This window comes from Protopterus annectens, chromosome 2.part2 (assembly GCF_019279795.1).
Source record: "Protopterus annectens isolate FY-2018-M chromosome 2.part2, PAN1.0, whole genome shotgun sequence".
Classification (NCBI taxonomy): Eukaryota; Metazoa; Chordata; order Ceratodontiformes; family Protopteridae; genus Protopterus; species Protopterus annectens.
Window position 1 is genome coordinate 1,106,887,889 of NC_056730.1, and position 15,728 is coordinate 1,106,903,616.

Sequence of the window (15,728 nt, forward strand, 5' to 3'; positions counted from 1 at the left end):
TGTCCATTAAAGTCTTTGGACACACTTCATACCCTCACTACCATGATGTCACTGAAGTCAAAGTTTACTTTAAGTTTAGCAGCATGATTGTAAGGAAACCACTACTTTAAAGAGTTTTGTTTCATGCAAAAGCATCTGCCAAACACCTACACCTATGGTGCAAAAATGACAATCCGCTCTTTGTGCACTATGTGATGTAGTGCAAAGGTAAGAAAAATATATTCTTTACTAAATCACTTTTACCTTTACAGGGTTAACATCACATACACCTACCTGGAATTCCAGAATGTGCTGATTGTGATGGCAGATTGAAGATTAAAAACACACAGATACACATTTATGATTTTTTTTTTAAATATAAAATATTTTAGGAAATACAATACAGCATAGAAAAATGTTACCATTAAAATGTTTTCTCAATTTCTTTCTCTACAGATTGTAACGTATAACACTGTTTATATCCCCACAACCTATTCATCAAGAAGACTAAGGTACATCACATGGCAGAGATCTTGTCAGGACAGCATGGCTGCTCAGGCTTACTGCTGTCTAAGCACCAATTTATTGCATCAGTGCATCATTGAAGTCAGCTGCATTTTTCACATCAGCGAAGAGGTGAAAAGATGTTCATGGCACAGTATTTTTGATCCAGCTAGTTCTTCAGATGGTGTCACTTATTTCCATGTTTCTTCAAACAGTCATATATATTGCTTTCTTTTCAGTGGCAATGTCCAGTTCAAAGCCATTTATGGGCATTGACAAGGTCCCAGTAAAAGTCATGTCCTCATACATTTGGTGGAGACATTTCTCAGCTGCTCTGAGATACTGAAGTCTGTGTTTCACATTTGCGAAAACTAGATCTGTGAAAGGATCCCCTAAAGAGGAAAACAAGAAGGAAAAGATATGTGATGAATGATTTCAACTCATACTTCACATTTTTGAATTTGTTCTTAATTTCCTATGGCTCTTCTGCTATAACAAACATCTCTTTGTCAATCCTGCATGAAGACAGGGATGAGTTATAGCTGATAGCTTAAACTGTGGTGGAAGACCTGAAGAGACAGAGGCGGTGATCTGTTACTACATAACAGTGACATTTATTTTTCTCCTTTAACCCCCCAACATAGCATCATTAAATATCTGCCTAAAAGTATGCAGATGAATATGTTTGCCATTTGCATCTGGTTGGGGCTAACATTGTATAAATCATTATGGCCATTATATTAGCCTTAACTTCAACATCTTTCTGACAAACTGAAGCACATTTAGAGTGGGGCAGAAATACAGTGTTCCTTAAGTGCACCTAAAAAAAGCATAGACCATTACAAAACAGCATGCAACATCCTGTGTTCAAAAATACCACCTGCCTTCTTTGAAGAGATAATCAGATTTTTACAAGTACTCACAAACATGAAATTAATGAGCCTTACTCACTTAAAGGAAGATTCCATCCAGAAGTTAAAATATCAGTTTTATGTATACCATTAGTACAGTCCTATAATGCCTATGGATCACTCTTTGTGTTTAATATTATTGTATTTACTATACTCAAAGCAGTTTGTTGGAGACTACCATAATGATGCAATTTTGTTTTTAAATCTATTTATTTTTCTCCCACAATGTACTTTGTTTCACATAATACAACACAGCCTGGAAAAATAAATCAGTTGGTTTGTTTCTGCATTTAGATAAAATAAAATTTCTGTGAGACAATGGATATTTAGACTGCCTAGAGAAACTCTGTGAATCTTTTTACTAACTTACTTTGAACTTGGCTAACTGAAGGCTGATAGAAGCCTTTTATCATGCACTTAAAGCATTGTGGATGGACATATGGCTGGATACTAACACCATCGTCTTAACTAGATGCCTAGTCTACGAGCTTTGCTTGCTCATCTCTAACACTTGACACATCATAGACCTGATGAAGTCTAGTATTTCGTATTGCCTTTCTTCTATATTTACATTGATAGCAACATGCCACTGGCCAAATATGAAGTTATTTACCAGTTTGCTTATGTACTGCTACTGGTTAACTAATCTGTGCTTTTCTTGTTAAGAGCTATATAATAATTAACTCTGAACAGGTTGCACGGCAGATAAATGTGTGCATTATAGCACAATGAAGACTAGTTTAGATATGAAACTGAAATACCAAATGTGGTATAGCTTAATCTTTTCCTCTTGTTATGGTGACAAAGCTTCTCATATATACTCGCTATTAAAGAGGTATATGAAGGCAACAGTGCACGAGGGGGTATGCGTGATACAGATATTATTTAATGGACAATGGAGTTGTGAGGCACTAGTTTGAAAGTGAATGTCTTATTACTTTTAGACATGAAATATTATCTGCCGCATGCATGACCCAAGTGCCTTATAGGATTATAGGTTCATAAGTTGTTACTAGGCGAACAACCACTAAATCTCTTACAAGCCTAGCCATGCACCCCAAGCCACTGGGGTCTCAAGTATCATACAGGGAGGGCATGTTAGTAGACAAATAGTGAAGAATTTGTTGGGGGGGGTTTAGTTTGGATAATACTTTTCTTATTGACATCCTCTGTCCATAAGGGACACTGGGGCCAGAGCAGTCATATATTTACGCTTTCCCATCCAATTTTCAAGGTTTTGCTTGAATAGTGTCAGGTATGAACTCTGTTTTACATGAATGGAGAGCTTATTCCAAACTGGGACATATATCTGTCTCTCCAGTATGTTCTGTTTATATCACAAGTGACGTTCAGATCCCTGGATCTAGTGTTTTGGTGCTGTTTGTTTTACACATGTGCAACACATCCATCAAGACTGGGTCTGAGGAAGCCCTGTAAGCCAAGCAAAGATCCCTTCTCAGCAGCTTGTAGGAGACTGAATACAGAGACAGAGCCTTTAGGTGATCAGTGTAGTACAGGGTATTCTTCCCCTGAATTCTCCTGGTGAGAAAACTTTGTGGGATTTCCAACTGCTGCAAGTATCTGTTTATATATATGCCAAGGGGGCATTGTGTTCATTGACAGGTCTGATAGGGGCCAAGTAGAGTGGTACTATAACTTACTTGGACCTGTATGCCATACACATACTTACAAGTTGAGCGACATAGAATGATTTTCTTATTATCTTAGCTACATCTTTGTCAAAGGCCGGATTGCTGTCTACATATGTTCCCAGATCCCTTACTACTGCGTCAGCTCTTAGGGGCATTTTATTGATGGGGTAATTAACTTGCATTGACAGTTTCCCAAAGGGCATGATAATGCATTTTTTGGCATAAAATTTTTGGCCATAGCTTTGGCATCAGTCATTTGTCTGTGTTAAACCCTCTTGCAACATGTTGGTGTCTTGGGACAATATGTAATAGTTCCCAATTTACAGTCTTCTGTGAACTTGGTGATCCAGAGACCTTTAACATTAACTTTGACTTCTGAGAAGTAGATGACAAAAAGGAGCAGGCCCAACACAGAGTCCTGGGGTACTCCACTGAGGACTGGTCTCTTGGAGGATGTGGTATCACCTATCTTGACTATTTAGGTCCTATCCATGAGACAGCCTGCAATCCAGCGAGTTATGTACGGGTTTACACTAGCCTAGAGAACTTGTCAGACATTGCCTGAGTGGGGTACTGTATCAGATGCCTTAGTCAGGTCAAGATATGCTGTATGCACTCTTTTACCCTCCCCCATTGCCTTGGTGACCCTCTCAAAGAAGTCTACCAGGTTAAGTAGATATGGTCTTCCCATACCAAAGCCAAATTGGCATGGGTTCAGTGTCTGTAGTTTGCCAATGTCCTTGTTTATCATTTCATTCCATGGCTTCGCATATTAGGCTTGTTAGACTGATGGGTCTGTAGTTCCCTGGACTGGTTGATGGTCCACCCTTGTGGAGAAAAAAACTGTTGCTGTTCTCAATTTACTTGGAACATAGCCTGTTTCAAGGCTGTAGCTGAAGAGTGACTCGGGTAGTCCTGATAAGTTATCTTTTAGACTGTTCAGGAGGCAACCATGGATGATGTCAGGACCAATGGAGGCTGCGTTCTTGGATTTAGCAAGTGCTGCTAGCACCTGATCCATGCTGATAGCTAGGGGAAGTATGATGGAGGGGATTTCATCTGGTGGAGCTGGGGGGGGGGGGAGTAGGTGGTGAAGTTTGAGCTGAATTTATCAGACAGTAGATTTGTTATGTCACCCTGCTCTGTGTATGTGGCACCATTCACCAACTGTTTAGCACACTGTTGTGTATTACATCTAAGGTTTTGGACGTAGCTGAAGAAAGCCTTCTTTTTGTCCTTAGCCTTTGAGACTATCCTGACCTTATAGTTTGCCTTGTTAAACTTAATTAGACCCTTAGTTTCTTGTTAAACTGTGTAAGAGAACACTTGTCTTTAAAAGAGTTGCTTTTCCTCATTTTGGCCAGTAGTTTTCCTCTTTTAATATATACCCTGTTTAGGTAAGGATTCCACCAATGGGGTTTGTTTTTAGTGTTTGTTTTGGGTTTATTTCTGATAAGTATGGCAGCCTCTATGTAGCCATTCAAATGTTTGTATAGTGACTCTGTGAATAACTCTGCATACGTAGCTGAGGTCTTGGGATTGGGGATAGCCTTGAATTTTGACAAACTGTCACTTAATAGGATGTCGTTTGCCTTTGAATAGTTTCTAACTGTTACTGCTTTAGATGGATTTTCTGGGTTGATTTTTACTTCACATGAGACAGCCTTGTGATCCCACCGCACTAGTGAGGATGTAACAAGGGGATGGGGGTTGGAAATGCTCTCCCATGTTGTTGTGCAACTATGATGGAATACCTAACAAGCAGAGTACAGAAGGAAGAAATAGGTTATGAACTTGGAAATGTGGCTTTTGCAAAGCTTGCAGCCACATTAAATGTTCCAACAGTTTTATTCATCCGGTAACTAACAAATGCTATAAGTACTCTGGTTTTGCTAACTGCAACACCAAGAATGTTATATACGTTGGCACTTGTAATTTGTGCCAAGCCTATTATGTAGGAAAGACCAATAGAAAGTTTATGGAACGGATACTTCGCCACCTGCTAGACATCAAGAATAAAGTGGTAACCAATGCCCTATATGGACATGTGTATGAAAATCCAGGGCATTCATTTAGCTTTATGGTTATCTCAAATGTGACTACTAACCTCCGTGGAGGAGACATTGTCAACAAAAGTGAAAAGGAAGAAAGCAAATGGATCATGAACCTCAGAACTAATTTATTTCCAGGGCTCAACAGAGTAGTTCCTATTAAACCTATTTTGAAAGAGAGAAGCCTAATTAAGAAATGAAATGGAAGCTTAAGGAAGGTGTGCATCTGATTGCCGTATGTGATTAGTTGAGCAATTAAGGATCTTTATTTAACAGCAGTAAGTCAGGTCTACACACTAGGATCTGAAGAAGGTTTTTTAACTGAAAGCACTTATCCTGTTTGACCTGCAACCTGAATAGCACAATTTTTGCTTTTTATTTCTTCGTTTTATTAAAGCCGACATTTTAACAGAATTTCTCAGTGAACTTTTCGTTGTGGTGGAAGCCTTTTTTTCATTTTACTGTTGGTGAGTACTAGATCTAGTATGTCTGCTTCTCTGGTTATAGCGTGCACTATCTGTTCTAGGGTCCAGTAAGTGTTGTACCTGTCAGTTTGAGGCAGGCTACATTTCCCAATCTTTGCTGGGGTAACTAAAGTCACTCATGAATTGGGTGGTTGGTTGGATGGTGAGTGATTCTAGTACATTTAGGTAAGAGCTGTGAGAGTCTAGGGGCATAGATGGAGACCTGTACCTAGCCATAATATGGTGAAGGACCTTACTTATGGTGACTTGCACGTGTTTGAGCTCCATGGTATCATCCTGTTTAACGAACCTGGAGGTATGTTTGTTGATAATATAGATCAAAGCACTTCCACCTGTGGTCCCAGTATGTGCTGTTGTTGGTTTAAATGTGTGGAAGGCACTGTAGCTTTGCACTTCCAGACTACTTTCTATGGCTTTAAACCAAGTCTTGTCATGTCACAGATGTCTATAGTCTCCAGAGTGAGAAGGGCTTGAATGGTGCAGAGTTTTTTGTTTAGGCTCTGAGCATTCAGCAGTAACATCTTAAGGTTGCTCGTAGAGTTTTTCACTATGTTGATAGTTTTGTATTTTTTGGCATAGCTTATAAAAGGCTCTAAGGGGGTGGATAAAGTTTGAGCCAATATCCAAAAGCCTTGGGAGAGCAGGTGTAACCCATTCTTGGCAAAGCAACATGGTTTTTGACCATGTTGTTCCTTGCTGACAGATATTGGATCTCTCTGGAATGACATCAGAAACTTAGCCAATTATCAAAATTAATAATTTTATGTTCATACTGTGGCATCATCCTTGGTGAAGGTAGAATGCTCCTCATTGTAAGGTACGTACCTGTTTGTGACACATATTCTCAGAGATCCATTATGTCTCTTTATTTCATATAGTCCAGTGAGGTATGTCTCACGTCATTTCCACCCACATGGACTATGATAGAATCATATTGGTACACGGGGTGAAGTAACTTGAGTGTGTGCATGATATTGTGGATCCTGGCTCCAGATAGGCAACTAACCGTTATCATTTCCTTGTCTAACCAGGTGAGTGGGGTATGTGTGTGTCACACAATGGAGTCCCTAATGACAAGAATATTAGGTAAAGTGTATGCTTGCGTTATGGGCTTTGATCTTGGGGGACCATTTGGTGTAGGCTTATGAGAAATGTTTGGTGTTGCTTTTGGTATGTGCTTTGGTGATTGCTGAGGAGCAATTCTGCCATTATGTGGATCTGGAGGTCTTTGAGATTTGGGAAGGTTTCTTTTAAGTGCTTCAGCATAAGACAATCTGTATGAGTGGTGAATGGTTTCTGTGAGGGGTATAGTAGGGTGTTGCTGACAACCTTGTTACCATACAAGATTTTTGCCTCCAAGGAAGTTGTGCATTTACACCTCTTACATACCGTGTTATTTTCTTTAATGACTAACTGGTTGTCTGAGAGCAGGAGACAATTGCTACATTGTCTTAGGATGCCCAAATCTACAAAGCTGGCCACAGAGACATTTGGAAATTGCATATCCATGTTGTCTGGTCCTGTAATAGGGTTGGCTGTTTAGGGTTAAGGATTGGGTTTTAACAGGGGGCTCCTATGGTAGTTTTTGGGGTTAAGGGCAGGATGTTATATAATGCTAGGGTATGGTATTTCTATTTGATACACAAGTTACCTGCTCCTGCTGTAAACTTATTTCTGCACAATGCCACACAGTTTAACAGGTTTTAGATCTAACCTTAACTTTATAGGTACATTTTACTGTCTATGTTTTTGCTACTATAGAGGGCACTGCTAACTGTTGCAGCCTGGTGGAAAACTCTCCAAAGAGAAAAAAAGGCTTGAAAACTGACTTCTATGCCCTATAGCCAATGAATAACTGCACGTTGATCTTCCTGCAATTCTTCCCAACTAAGAGAGACCAGGTAAACACCTTCTGCCACAAGATGTCTGATCCTGGAATTTCTTAATGAAAAATCACAGCAAAAGCAGCTCTCAAGTGCAGATTAAACAAGAAAACATCTACTAAACAACAAAGTTGCTGGCTAATTCGCCCTTCCACAAACAGATTTGGAGGCACACAGACCAGAAAAGCCAGCAAACCAAGAAACGGCTATTTTTGCAACAAAATTAAATAAATGCTTTAAAATGCTCAAAACAGTAATGATGTATAAACAAAGAAAAGCTGTGCCACCACGGTGAAGGTTAAAAGCTAGTTTAATAGACTCAAGCAATAAAATCTATAAAAACTGAAAAAACTCAAAGTGAAAATAAATACAAATGGATAAGTGCTTTTGGCAGTTGCCTTCTTCAGATAATGTTTTGTTAGCAGAAATTCCTGTATTTAAAAGGGATCCACTTCTGAATTTCGAAATACTGAAATATAGAATTTCAGTATTTCAAGACCAGAAGTTCAAAAGTGCAGAAACACAAAAACACACAACACCGAAACAATGAAACACCGTAAACACAAAACACAAATAAAAACACAACCCTCCCCCATAATAAAAACAAAAACACTAATAAACTAAAAGCAAATAACACGAAAATATATTTTTGCAGGGGGGCAAGCCCCCCCTGCCCCTCGCACCCCCGCTACTTACATATACCAACTCTAAAGTCGCACCAACTTGAAAAAAACAAACACATCTACTTTTATGTGCCCTTCACTCCCATTACACACTGTTATACTTACACTAACTAATAACACACACAAACTACACATGTACAAATATCACCGCTTTCAACACTAACACACACACACTCTCATCTACCTCTTCCAACCTACACATAAAACTCCTCCAAACAATTAAAACACATTTCTACCCAAAAGCCTAAAAAACTAAATACTTACCTTAATCTCCGTACATAACCAGACATCGGCCGCCATATACAAATCCCAGACCATAGTGTCCCTTAAAGAGTCAGCAAACAAAGTACACACTGCACCACACCTACCACAGATTCTGGAAACTTAGATTCATTAAAGTGCAGTTTCGAACAACTGCACTTTCAACATTCTGGTTTCGAAATACTGAAATTCGACATTTCAGTATTTCGAGATTCAAAAGTGGACTCTTTAAAAGATAAGGATCTGCCAATCTCACAGTCATCTCAGAAGTCTCCGCCCCTTGAGCAAAGGCTTTAAAGAGACCATCCTGTTCAAGCCAGGCAACTTGTCAGCCTGTAAGTCAGCAATCCACCCAGTCTCAACAATTTCTATTCTGTTGAATAGATCTCTTCCTCTTAAACTTTCTTCAATTACTTCCAAAGCCATGAAAGAAAACTTAGTTTGTCTAGTATCCTGTGTGGTTGCTTCCAGCTTTGTTTTGTGTCAGATTCTAAAAGACACACTGGAGAAAGTATTACACCAGAATAAGTCACTCAGACTGGAGGGCAAGTCCTTTGGGATCTGGACCCTGTGTTAACCTCCTTTGCAGATAGTCTTTGATTGGAGTAAATCACTTACACTGACAACAAGCCTTTTGGAATCAGGGCAGGCTTACCAGAGTAAGTAACTTAAAATGAGAGCAAGTCTTTTGGAATTTGGCCCCATATGTTTTATGTTATTTCATTAAGAGAGTCTGTTTTGGTTATTTCAGTTCTGATGACGCCAGTTTAAGTGTCTTTGATGAAAGAGTTAAACTGAATACATTTTGCAGTGGTGCATGACGGTGCTGCAAAGAAAGTGCTTGTGATTTATGGTTCTGAGTTTTTATTTTCTCCAAACATAGTTATTGAGCAGTAATGTTGGAGAGTGGAAGTCCTGGTGAGGGATTTGCTTTCCATACTTTATACAAACTTTAGTCTTAATAGACATCCAACAGTAAAATCAGAAAAGCACTAAGGAACAGGAGGTTCCCCATTGGGTACTCAGCTTTAGATGCTGAATTCCTGTCTTTGGACCAACTGACCTACTGTACACAGGATGTCTCTGGCTGCAATGGCAAGAAAGACCCAAAGAAATTGTGCTGGCCAACATTCCTTTATCTACTGATGTCTTGATGTTGGTCTGGAGGGTATCTGCCCGGCCATAGGGGATTAAATATCTGGTATTCAGGCTGACCAAGGCCTTTACAGGGCAGGAAATGCAAGTGTTACTATTTCAAAAATGAAGCCCACTGAATACCCTCCCCCAAATTCTAACAACATTATATGCTTGTCTTTATGACTATCTTTTTTGCATAACTGCAATGTACCCATAATGCAAAATGGCATAATAACAACAAATAAAAAAAGTATTACTCATGAGGTTATATTCATGTTGCCCATACATCTTCTGAGGCTGCATCTAGAATGCTCTCTAGAAGCCATATTTAATGAATATTTAGGGAGAAATGAGCAGGTGCATAAAAGGGAAGCACTGATGACCTATACATTACATTAATTATTAGACAATGAAAGAGTAAATGCACTGAACATGACTTCTTGTTGGACTGGAAACCGGATGGAGGGCAGTTTATATTCTAAGTATCAGGATGTGTTTTGAAAATCAAGCAGATGAATTACTTTGTGTTATACTGCTGAGAATCTTTTATTGTAACCACTTTGGAATTTAAATGCATGCCCCTTCCCAAATTTACAACCGTAATGTGCTAATGATGTTCTAACTGTGATGTTTCTCCAGAAAATGCTTATCTGTACTATGTTCAGTGCTCAAAACCTTCAGCAGTTGTAAAACTAAACAGGTACTGTTATAAATCTCTGCAAAAATTTGTTATAACAGTAGAAACTCACCTGGTTTTCCTTACATTGTCTGATAACTACTGCACTTCTCCATTCTGTGCCATGAATAGGCACTTACTACCTAGAATGTTTACCTATTACAAGTGAAATAAATCAATAAAGAGAGAAACAAAAAACTCTAACATCAATGTCATTGCGTTGATAACAAGTATGACTGTAGGACTTAGCTGTCATTCATCAGAGACACTAGAATCTGAAGGTCAGGAGTGTTGCTAGGGTTTCTGGAATTGTGCACCAGTTTAGAGAATGCACTTGTCCTGCTATATAAGGGTACAAAAAAATCAGAACAGCCATGAATGCAGCTCATAAATCAGCTGCTGAAGTTCTTGTCCAGTGCATTATGCTGAGCACACAGCTATTAAATAATATTTAAAAATAATATCATTGTTACATTGACTTATCAGGATGGCCAAAATAATTACACAGCCATAGTAAAAATATTGTTATTCTGAAATACCTCTCAATAAACCTTGTTATAATGTGATCGCTCTTCTTTAACTATGTACATTTATTGGCCATTCCATTGTATTCCATAGAACCAGAATACAAAGTGCCCACCCCCTTCCACCATCTTGCACTTTTAAAATTAGTGTCTCTCCACCTAGATAGCTAAAGCTTAAGCTATCCCCTCTTTCATATCTAACTACTTAGTGCACACTGCAGCTCTTAGGATGTTAACCCATTTTTTCTGTCTTACCTTTAAATTCTGCAACATCTACTCCAAGAACACCAGTTACTGGGCAGCCCACATTCTGCCTCTGAGTAATCATCTTGGGATTAGTGCTTCTGTTTTGCTCCCGATGAGACAAGGAGCATAGGGATATTTCCTGAAAATTGTTGATCACTGGAAAGCCTAATAACTGCTTCATAGGTGCCAGCTTGGAATTTGTGTTTATATTCTGCTTCTGGTGAAAGAAGGAGCAGAGTGCATTGATTCCTGAATGTTTCTGGTTGGGCATTGAGCATCTGTGTTTGACCTTCCTGATTGGTCTGGTTGCTTTTCAAGGCAACTAGCAGGAAAAGGCTACAACAAGATTATAGACCCTTACATCATCTGGGACAAGACTGTGTATCACCAAACAGCTTATGGCCTGCTTCTCGTCTTTGGATTTGTGCTACTGTTTTGCTTCGGTGAGAGAAGAAGCAAAGGAGCATTGTATCCCAGCAGAGTGAAGCTGTGGTGAGACCAGCACTAGTAGTAGTCAGGCAGTAGCCATTCAGGTGACTCCCCTTTTTTCATCATTCTTGACAAGCTAATTATTTTCAGTAAGTACTGCTTGATTTGCTTCTATCTTCAGAATATCAGCCTAAATACTTCAGCCATAAGTCGTTAGGGTCTACTTACTAGTTTCCTCTCAGGTGTTTGGCAGTGCCCTGTATAGGCACAGATGCCTTCAGTTGACATTCTTCCTGTAAAAGCACCTTTGAAATTTCACCAATACCTAGTTGCACTCAAGACAGCTAGTTTGCAGTGACAAGCACTACCCCCACAGTTACAAACCAGATACTCCTGACATTACTTTGTATTCTCACTCCAATTGTCTAATCAATAAACACTGACATTACTTTTTATTCTCACTCCAACTCTCTAATCAATAAAAAAGGTCTGTTGCCATGGATATGAGCTTTCCTACTATCTCTGTTACCAGCTTGGTGGATATTGGCATCCTGAGGTAATGTAGAAATTGTCTCATGTTTACTGACAACCAGTTACTTTTCAAATAAACTGATAAGGTATCTGAAAGATGTATTTACACAATGTCACTGGATGCAAAGCTCTCACATAAAAGCATTCAAGGTCAGTAAGGTTGTCAGTAGGACACACTCTGAATCCAGTGCACATAATTGAAAGTAGACACATTGACCCACATATTCTGAGGTTCTTAAATGTAACCTTCTTAAACCCCAAAAACCTCCTAGATGAAGTACACAGCAAATACCCTCAGCAGCCCCGAATGCACTATTTCAAAACAACACCCACATCAACACATACAGATACATCTCATGGAGCCTCTACCTCTAAACCCATAAGGGAAGCCACCACACAATCCAACATTCTGGTTATTGGAGACTCCATTGTGAGACACACTGATGTCCCGCTCACTAGGCTGAGTAAGGAGAAAATCATTGGACCACAAGTACTAGTAGACTCAGTCATAGTCCATGTGGGTGTAAATGACCAGAGACATACCTCCCTAGACTATATGAACAGAGACATCATGGAGCTTTCAGAATATGTTTCTCAGACTTGTATGATCCTAGCATTGAGAAGTATTTTACCTTCTCCAAGGATGATGCCACAATATGAACAAAAGATGACTGACTTTAATAGGCTTAGATTCTGGTGTCATTCTAAGAGGTGCGATATTTGTCAGCATGGAAGGAGATGGTTAATAGACCATGCTGCTTTGCCAGGAATGGTCTGTACCTCTCCCCTGTAGGCTTTTGAATATTAGCTAAAACATTGTCCTCCCCCATAGTGCCTTTTTAGGCAATGCCAAACTGAAAGTTCTTCTGACATAGTAAATCAAAACCAAGGAAATCTAGATGTTTTACCACCCAATGCTAGAAGCCTAAACAAAAAACTCCACTCCCTAGGAACTCTCTTCACCCTAGAGAAAGCTGATGTCTGTGCGGTCACTGAGCCATGGTTTAAAGCCGCAGGGAGCACACCGGCAGTGCCAGGTTATAATGCCTTCCACACATTTAGAACAGCTACTACACTGACATGGACTAAAGGTGGAGGTGTCTTGATTTACATCAAAAACAAATATACCTCAAGGGTCATCAAACACGCCATTGCAGTTGAGCTTTTTCAAGTTCAAATCACCACAGGCAAAATCCAGTACCACTTCATTGTAAGCTACAGGATCCCCTCAATAACCCAGGAAATCCATACCATGTATTTAAACTTACTGGAAACACTGACCATCCAACCCAATGCCATACTCATGGGCAACTTTAATTACCCCCCACTATTAACTGGGAATCATATACAACACCAAAGACACAGGCACAGAGATTCCTGGTTTATGTAAACACAAACTTCCTGGACCAGATTGTTAGTACACTGACCAAGGGTGCAAACATACTGGATCTGGCCCTTACTCATATGGGAGAGTGCTGCACAACCCCTAGTGTAGTGTCTGCTCTGGTAAGGTCAGGCAACAAAACTGCCTTCTATGAAGTAAAAATAAAACCTGGAACCCCAGCTAACCCTGGAATATTCAGGAACTACTTTAAGGCTAACTTCCTACTATTAAATGATAACTTGGAAAATTTTCAAGCTCCCATAAACCCTGATAACGCTGCTGCCTATATGGAACTGTTCACAGAAACCCTATACAAGCATGTTAATAGCTGCACAGAGGCAGCTGTATTCACCAGGAAGAAGCACAGAACTAACTCAAAAAACAAGCCACCCTGGTGGAATCACAAAATCAATTGGATGTATAACAGGAGGAAGAAAATCATGGCAAAAATTAGGAGGTGCAGCACTTGGCAGGATAAAGCACTCATCAAACTAAGCAAACAACTTAGAGGACAAATAAAGTCTATCAAAAACAAATTTAAGGTAAATTTGGCATCCCAGTCAAGGACAACCACAGGGCATTCTTTAGCATGTCCTCAACCTCAAGGGCAATACACAATTATGTGCAGAGCTCATTGTTAACAGAGTCACCTATAATGAGCCAGAATATACAGCAAACTTACTGGTTGAAAAATTCACCTCCAACTTTACTGGTTGAAAAATTCAACTCCAACTTTACCCCTCTCTCCTCCTCAACCTTCCCTCAAGAAATACTATCAAATATAACTCCCCTGCTATCACTAGGGAACAGGTCCTTAATTCTCTCTCTAAGGCCAAGAACGCTGTGTCAGTGGGCCCAGATAATATCCCAGGATGCCTTCTAAATAGCATGAAATATGACCTATTAGGCTCTCTGGAATTGCTACTTAACTGTAGTCTAAAAAGAGGCTTTATGCCTCATGAATGGAGAACAGCAACAGTCATCCCTCTGCACAAAGGTGGGACATCTACAGACCTGGAAACTACAGATCCATAAGTCTCACTAGTCTCCTATGTAAAGCCATAGAACAATTTATCAAGGAAATGATCAATAATAACAAAGGAAATTCCAGACACTGGACCTAACCCAATTTGGTTTCGTCAAGGGCAGGTCATGCCTACTCAACCTGGTGGACTTCTTTGAGGAGGTCACCAAAGCAAATGATGAGGGCAAAATGGTTCACACTGCCTACCTTGACCTGGCCAAAACATTTAACACAATAACCCACTCAGGCATTGTTGACAAACTCAAGAGGTGAGGTACAAACCTCTATGTCACCCAGTGGATAGCCAGCTGACTCACAGACAGGACCCAGGAAGTCAGAATTGGGGAGTCCACCTCTATAAAGAGGCCAGTCACAAGTGGAGTACTCAGGGATTGGTCCTGGGAATGCTCCATTTTGGCATTTACTTCTCTGAAGTCAAGGCCAATGTCAGTGGCCTCTGGCTGACTAAATTTGAAGATGATTGCAAATTAGGAGCTGTCTTTGAATACCCCACTGACACAAATATTCTCCAGGAAGGGCTGACACAAACAAATAACTGGTGTCATAGCCATGGACTAAAACTAAATGCCAGGAAATGCATAACAGTATACTTCAGGAAGCCATCCACCCCCTGGTAACAATCATACTGACATCATACCCATAGAAGCTGACCCAGTAGTCATGGACTTCAGAACAAACATAAACACTAATCTAGCCTTTGAAGATCATGTGTCTATAGTAATGAGGAAATCATTGCATGTTGTGCAGCATATAAACAAAGATATGACATCTAGGTCCAAGGAAGTCATTATTCCACTGCATTTGGCATTCATCAGACCTATCATTGAGTACAATGCCCCCTTTGGTATGTACCTAACCAGACATATCCAACAATTGGAACATCCACAGAGGTTCTTCACTAAAAGAATACAGGGTGTAAGTAACATGTCCTATTCAGACCACCTCAAGGCTTTATCCCTGTGTTTTGTCTCCTACAGGCTGTTGTGGGGAAATCTATGCCTGGCATACAGGGCATTGTCAGACCTCACTCAGATGGACCTCCTGCATATCTGCAAAACAAACAGCACCAGAATTACCCCTTATAAAGACATAAACCTTGCCTGTGATATAAATAGGACCTGCTAGAGAGATAGGTATGTATCTCAGAGACTACCCTGTCTCTAGAACAGGCATCCATGTGAAGCAGAGTTCCTCCCTAACCCAATTCAAGTGTAACTTGGAGAATGGGATGGTGAACAGGAAATTCATCCCTGGATTGGCACCTATGTGTCTAATCGATATAGGCAGCCTGTAAATGGTTCATCTCCCAGGCTCCTGCTTATAAATGTTTCATCTCCTAAGCACCTG

At 39.9% G+C, this 15,728-nt stretch overlaps 1 protein-coding gene across 1 annotated transcript in view; it reads right to left on the reverse strand.

Moving 5' to 3' along the window:
• Positions 1-332: 332 nt before the first annotated feature.
• The window catches only part of DOCK8 (dedicator of cytokinesis 8), a 1,731,107-nt gene continuing 1,715,711 nt past the window's right edge, over positions 333-15,728 (reverse strand). The window contains exon 49 of the mRNA XM_044064485.1: positions 333-875. Within this exon, the coding sequence (XP_043920420.1) occupies positions 809-875 (67 nt within the window). The 3' untranslated portion in view covers positions 333-808. The remainder of the gene's footprint in view (positions 876-15,728) is intronic.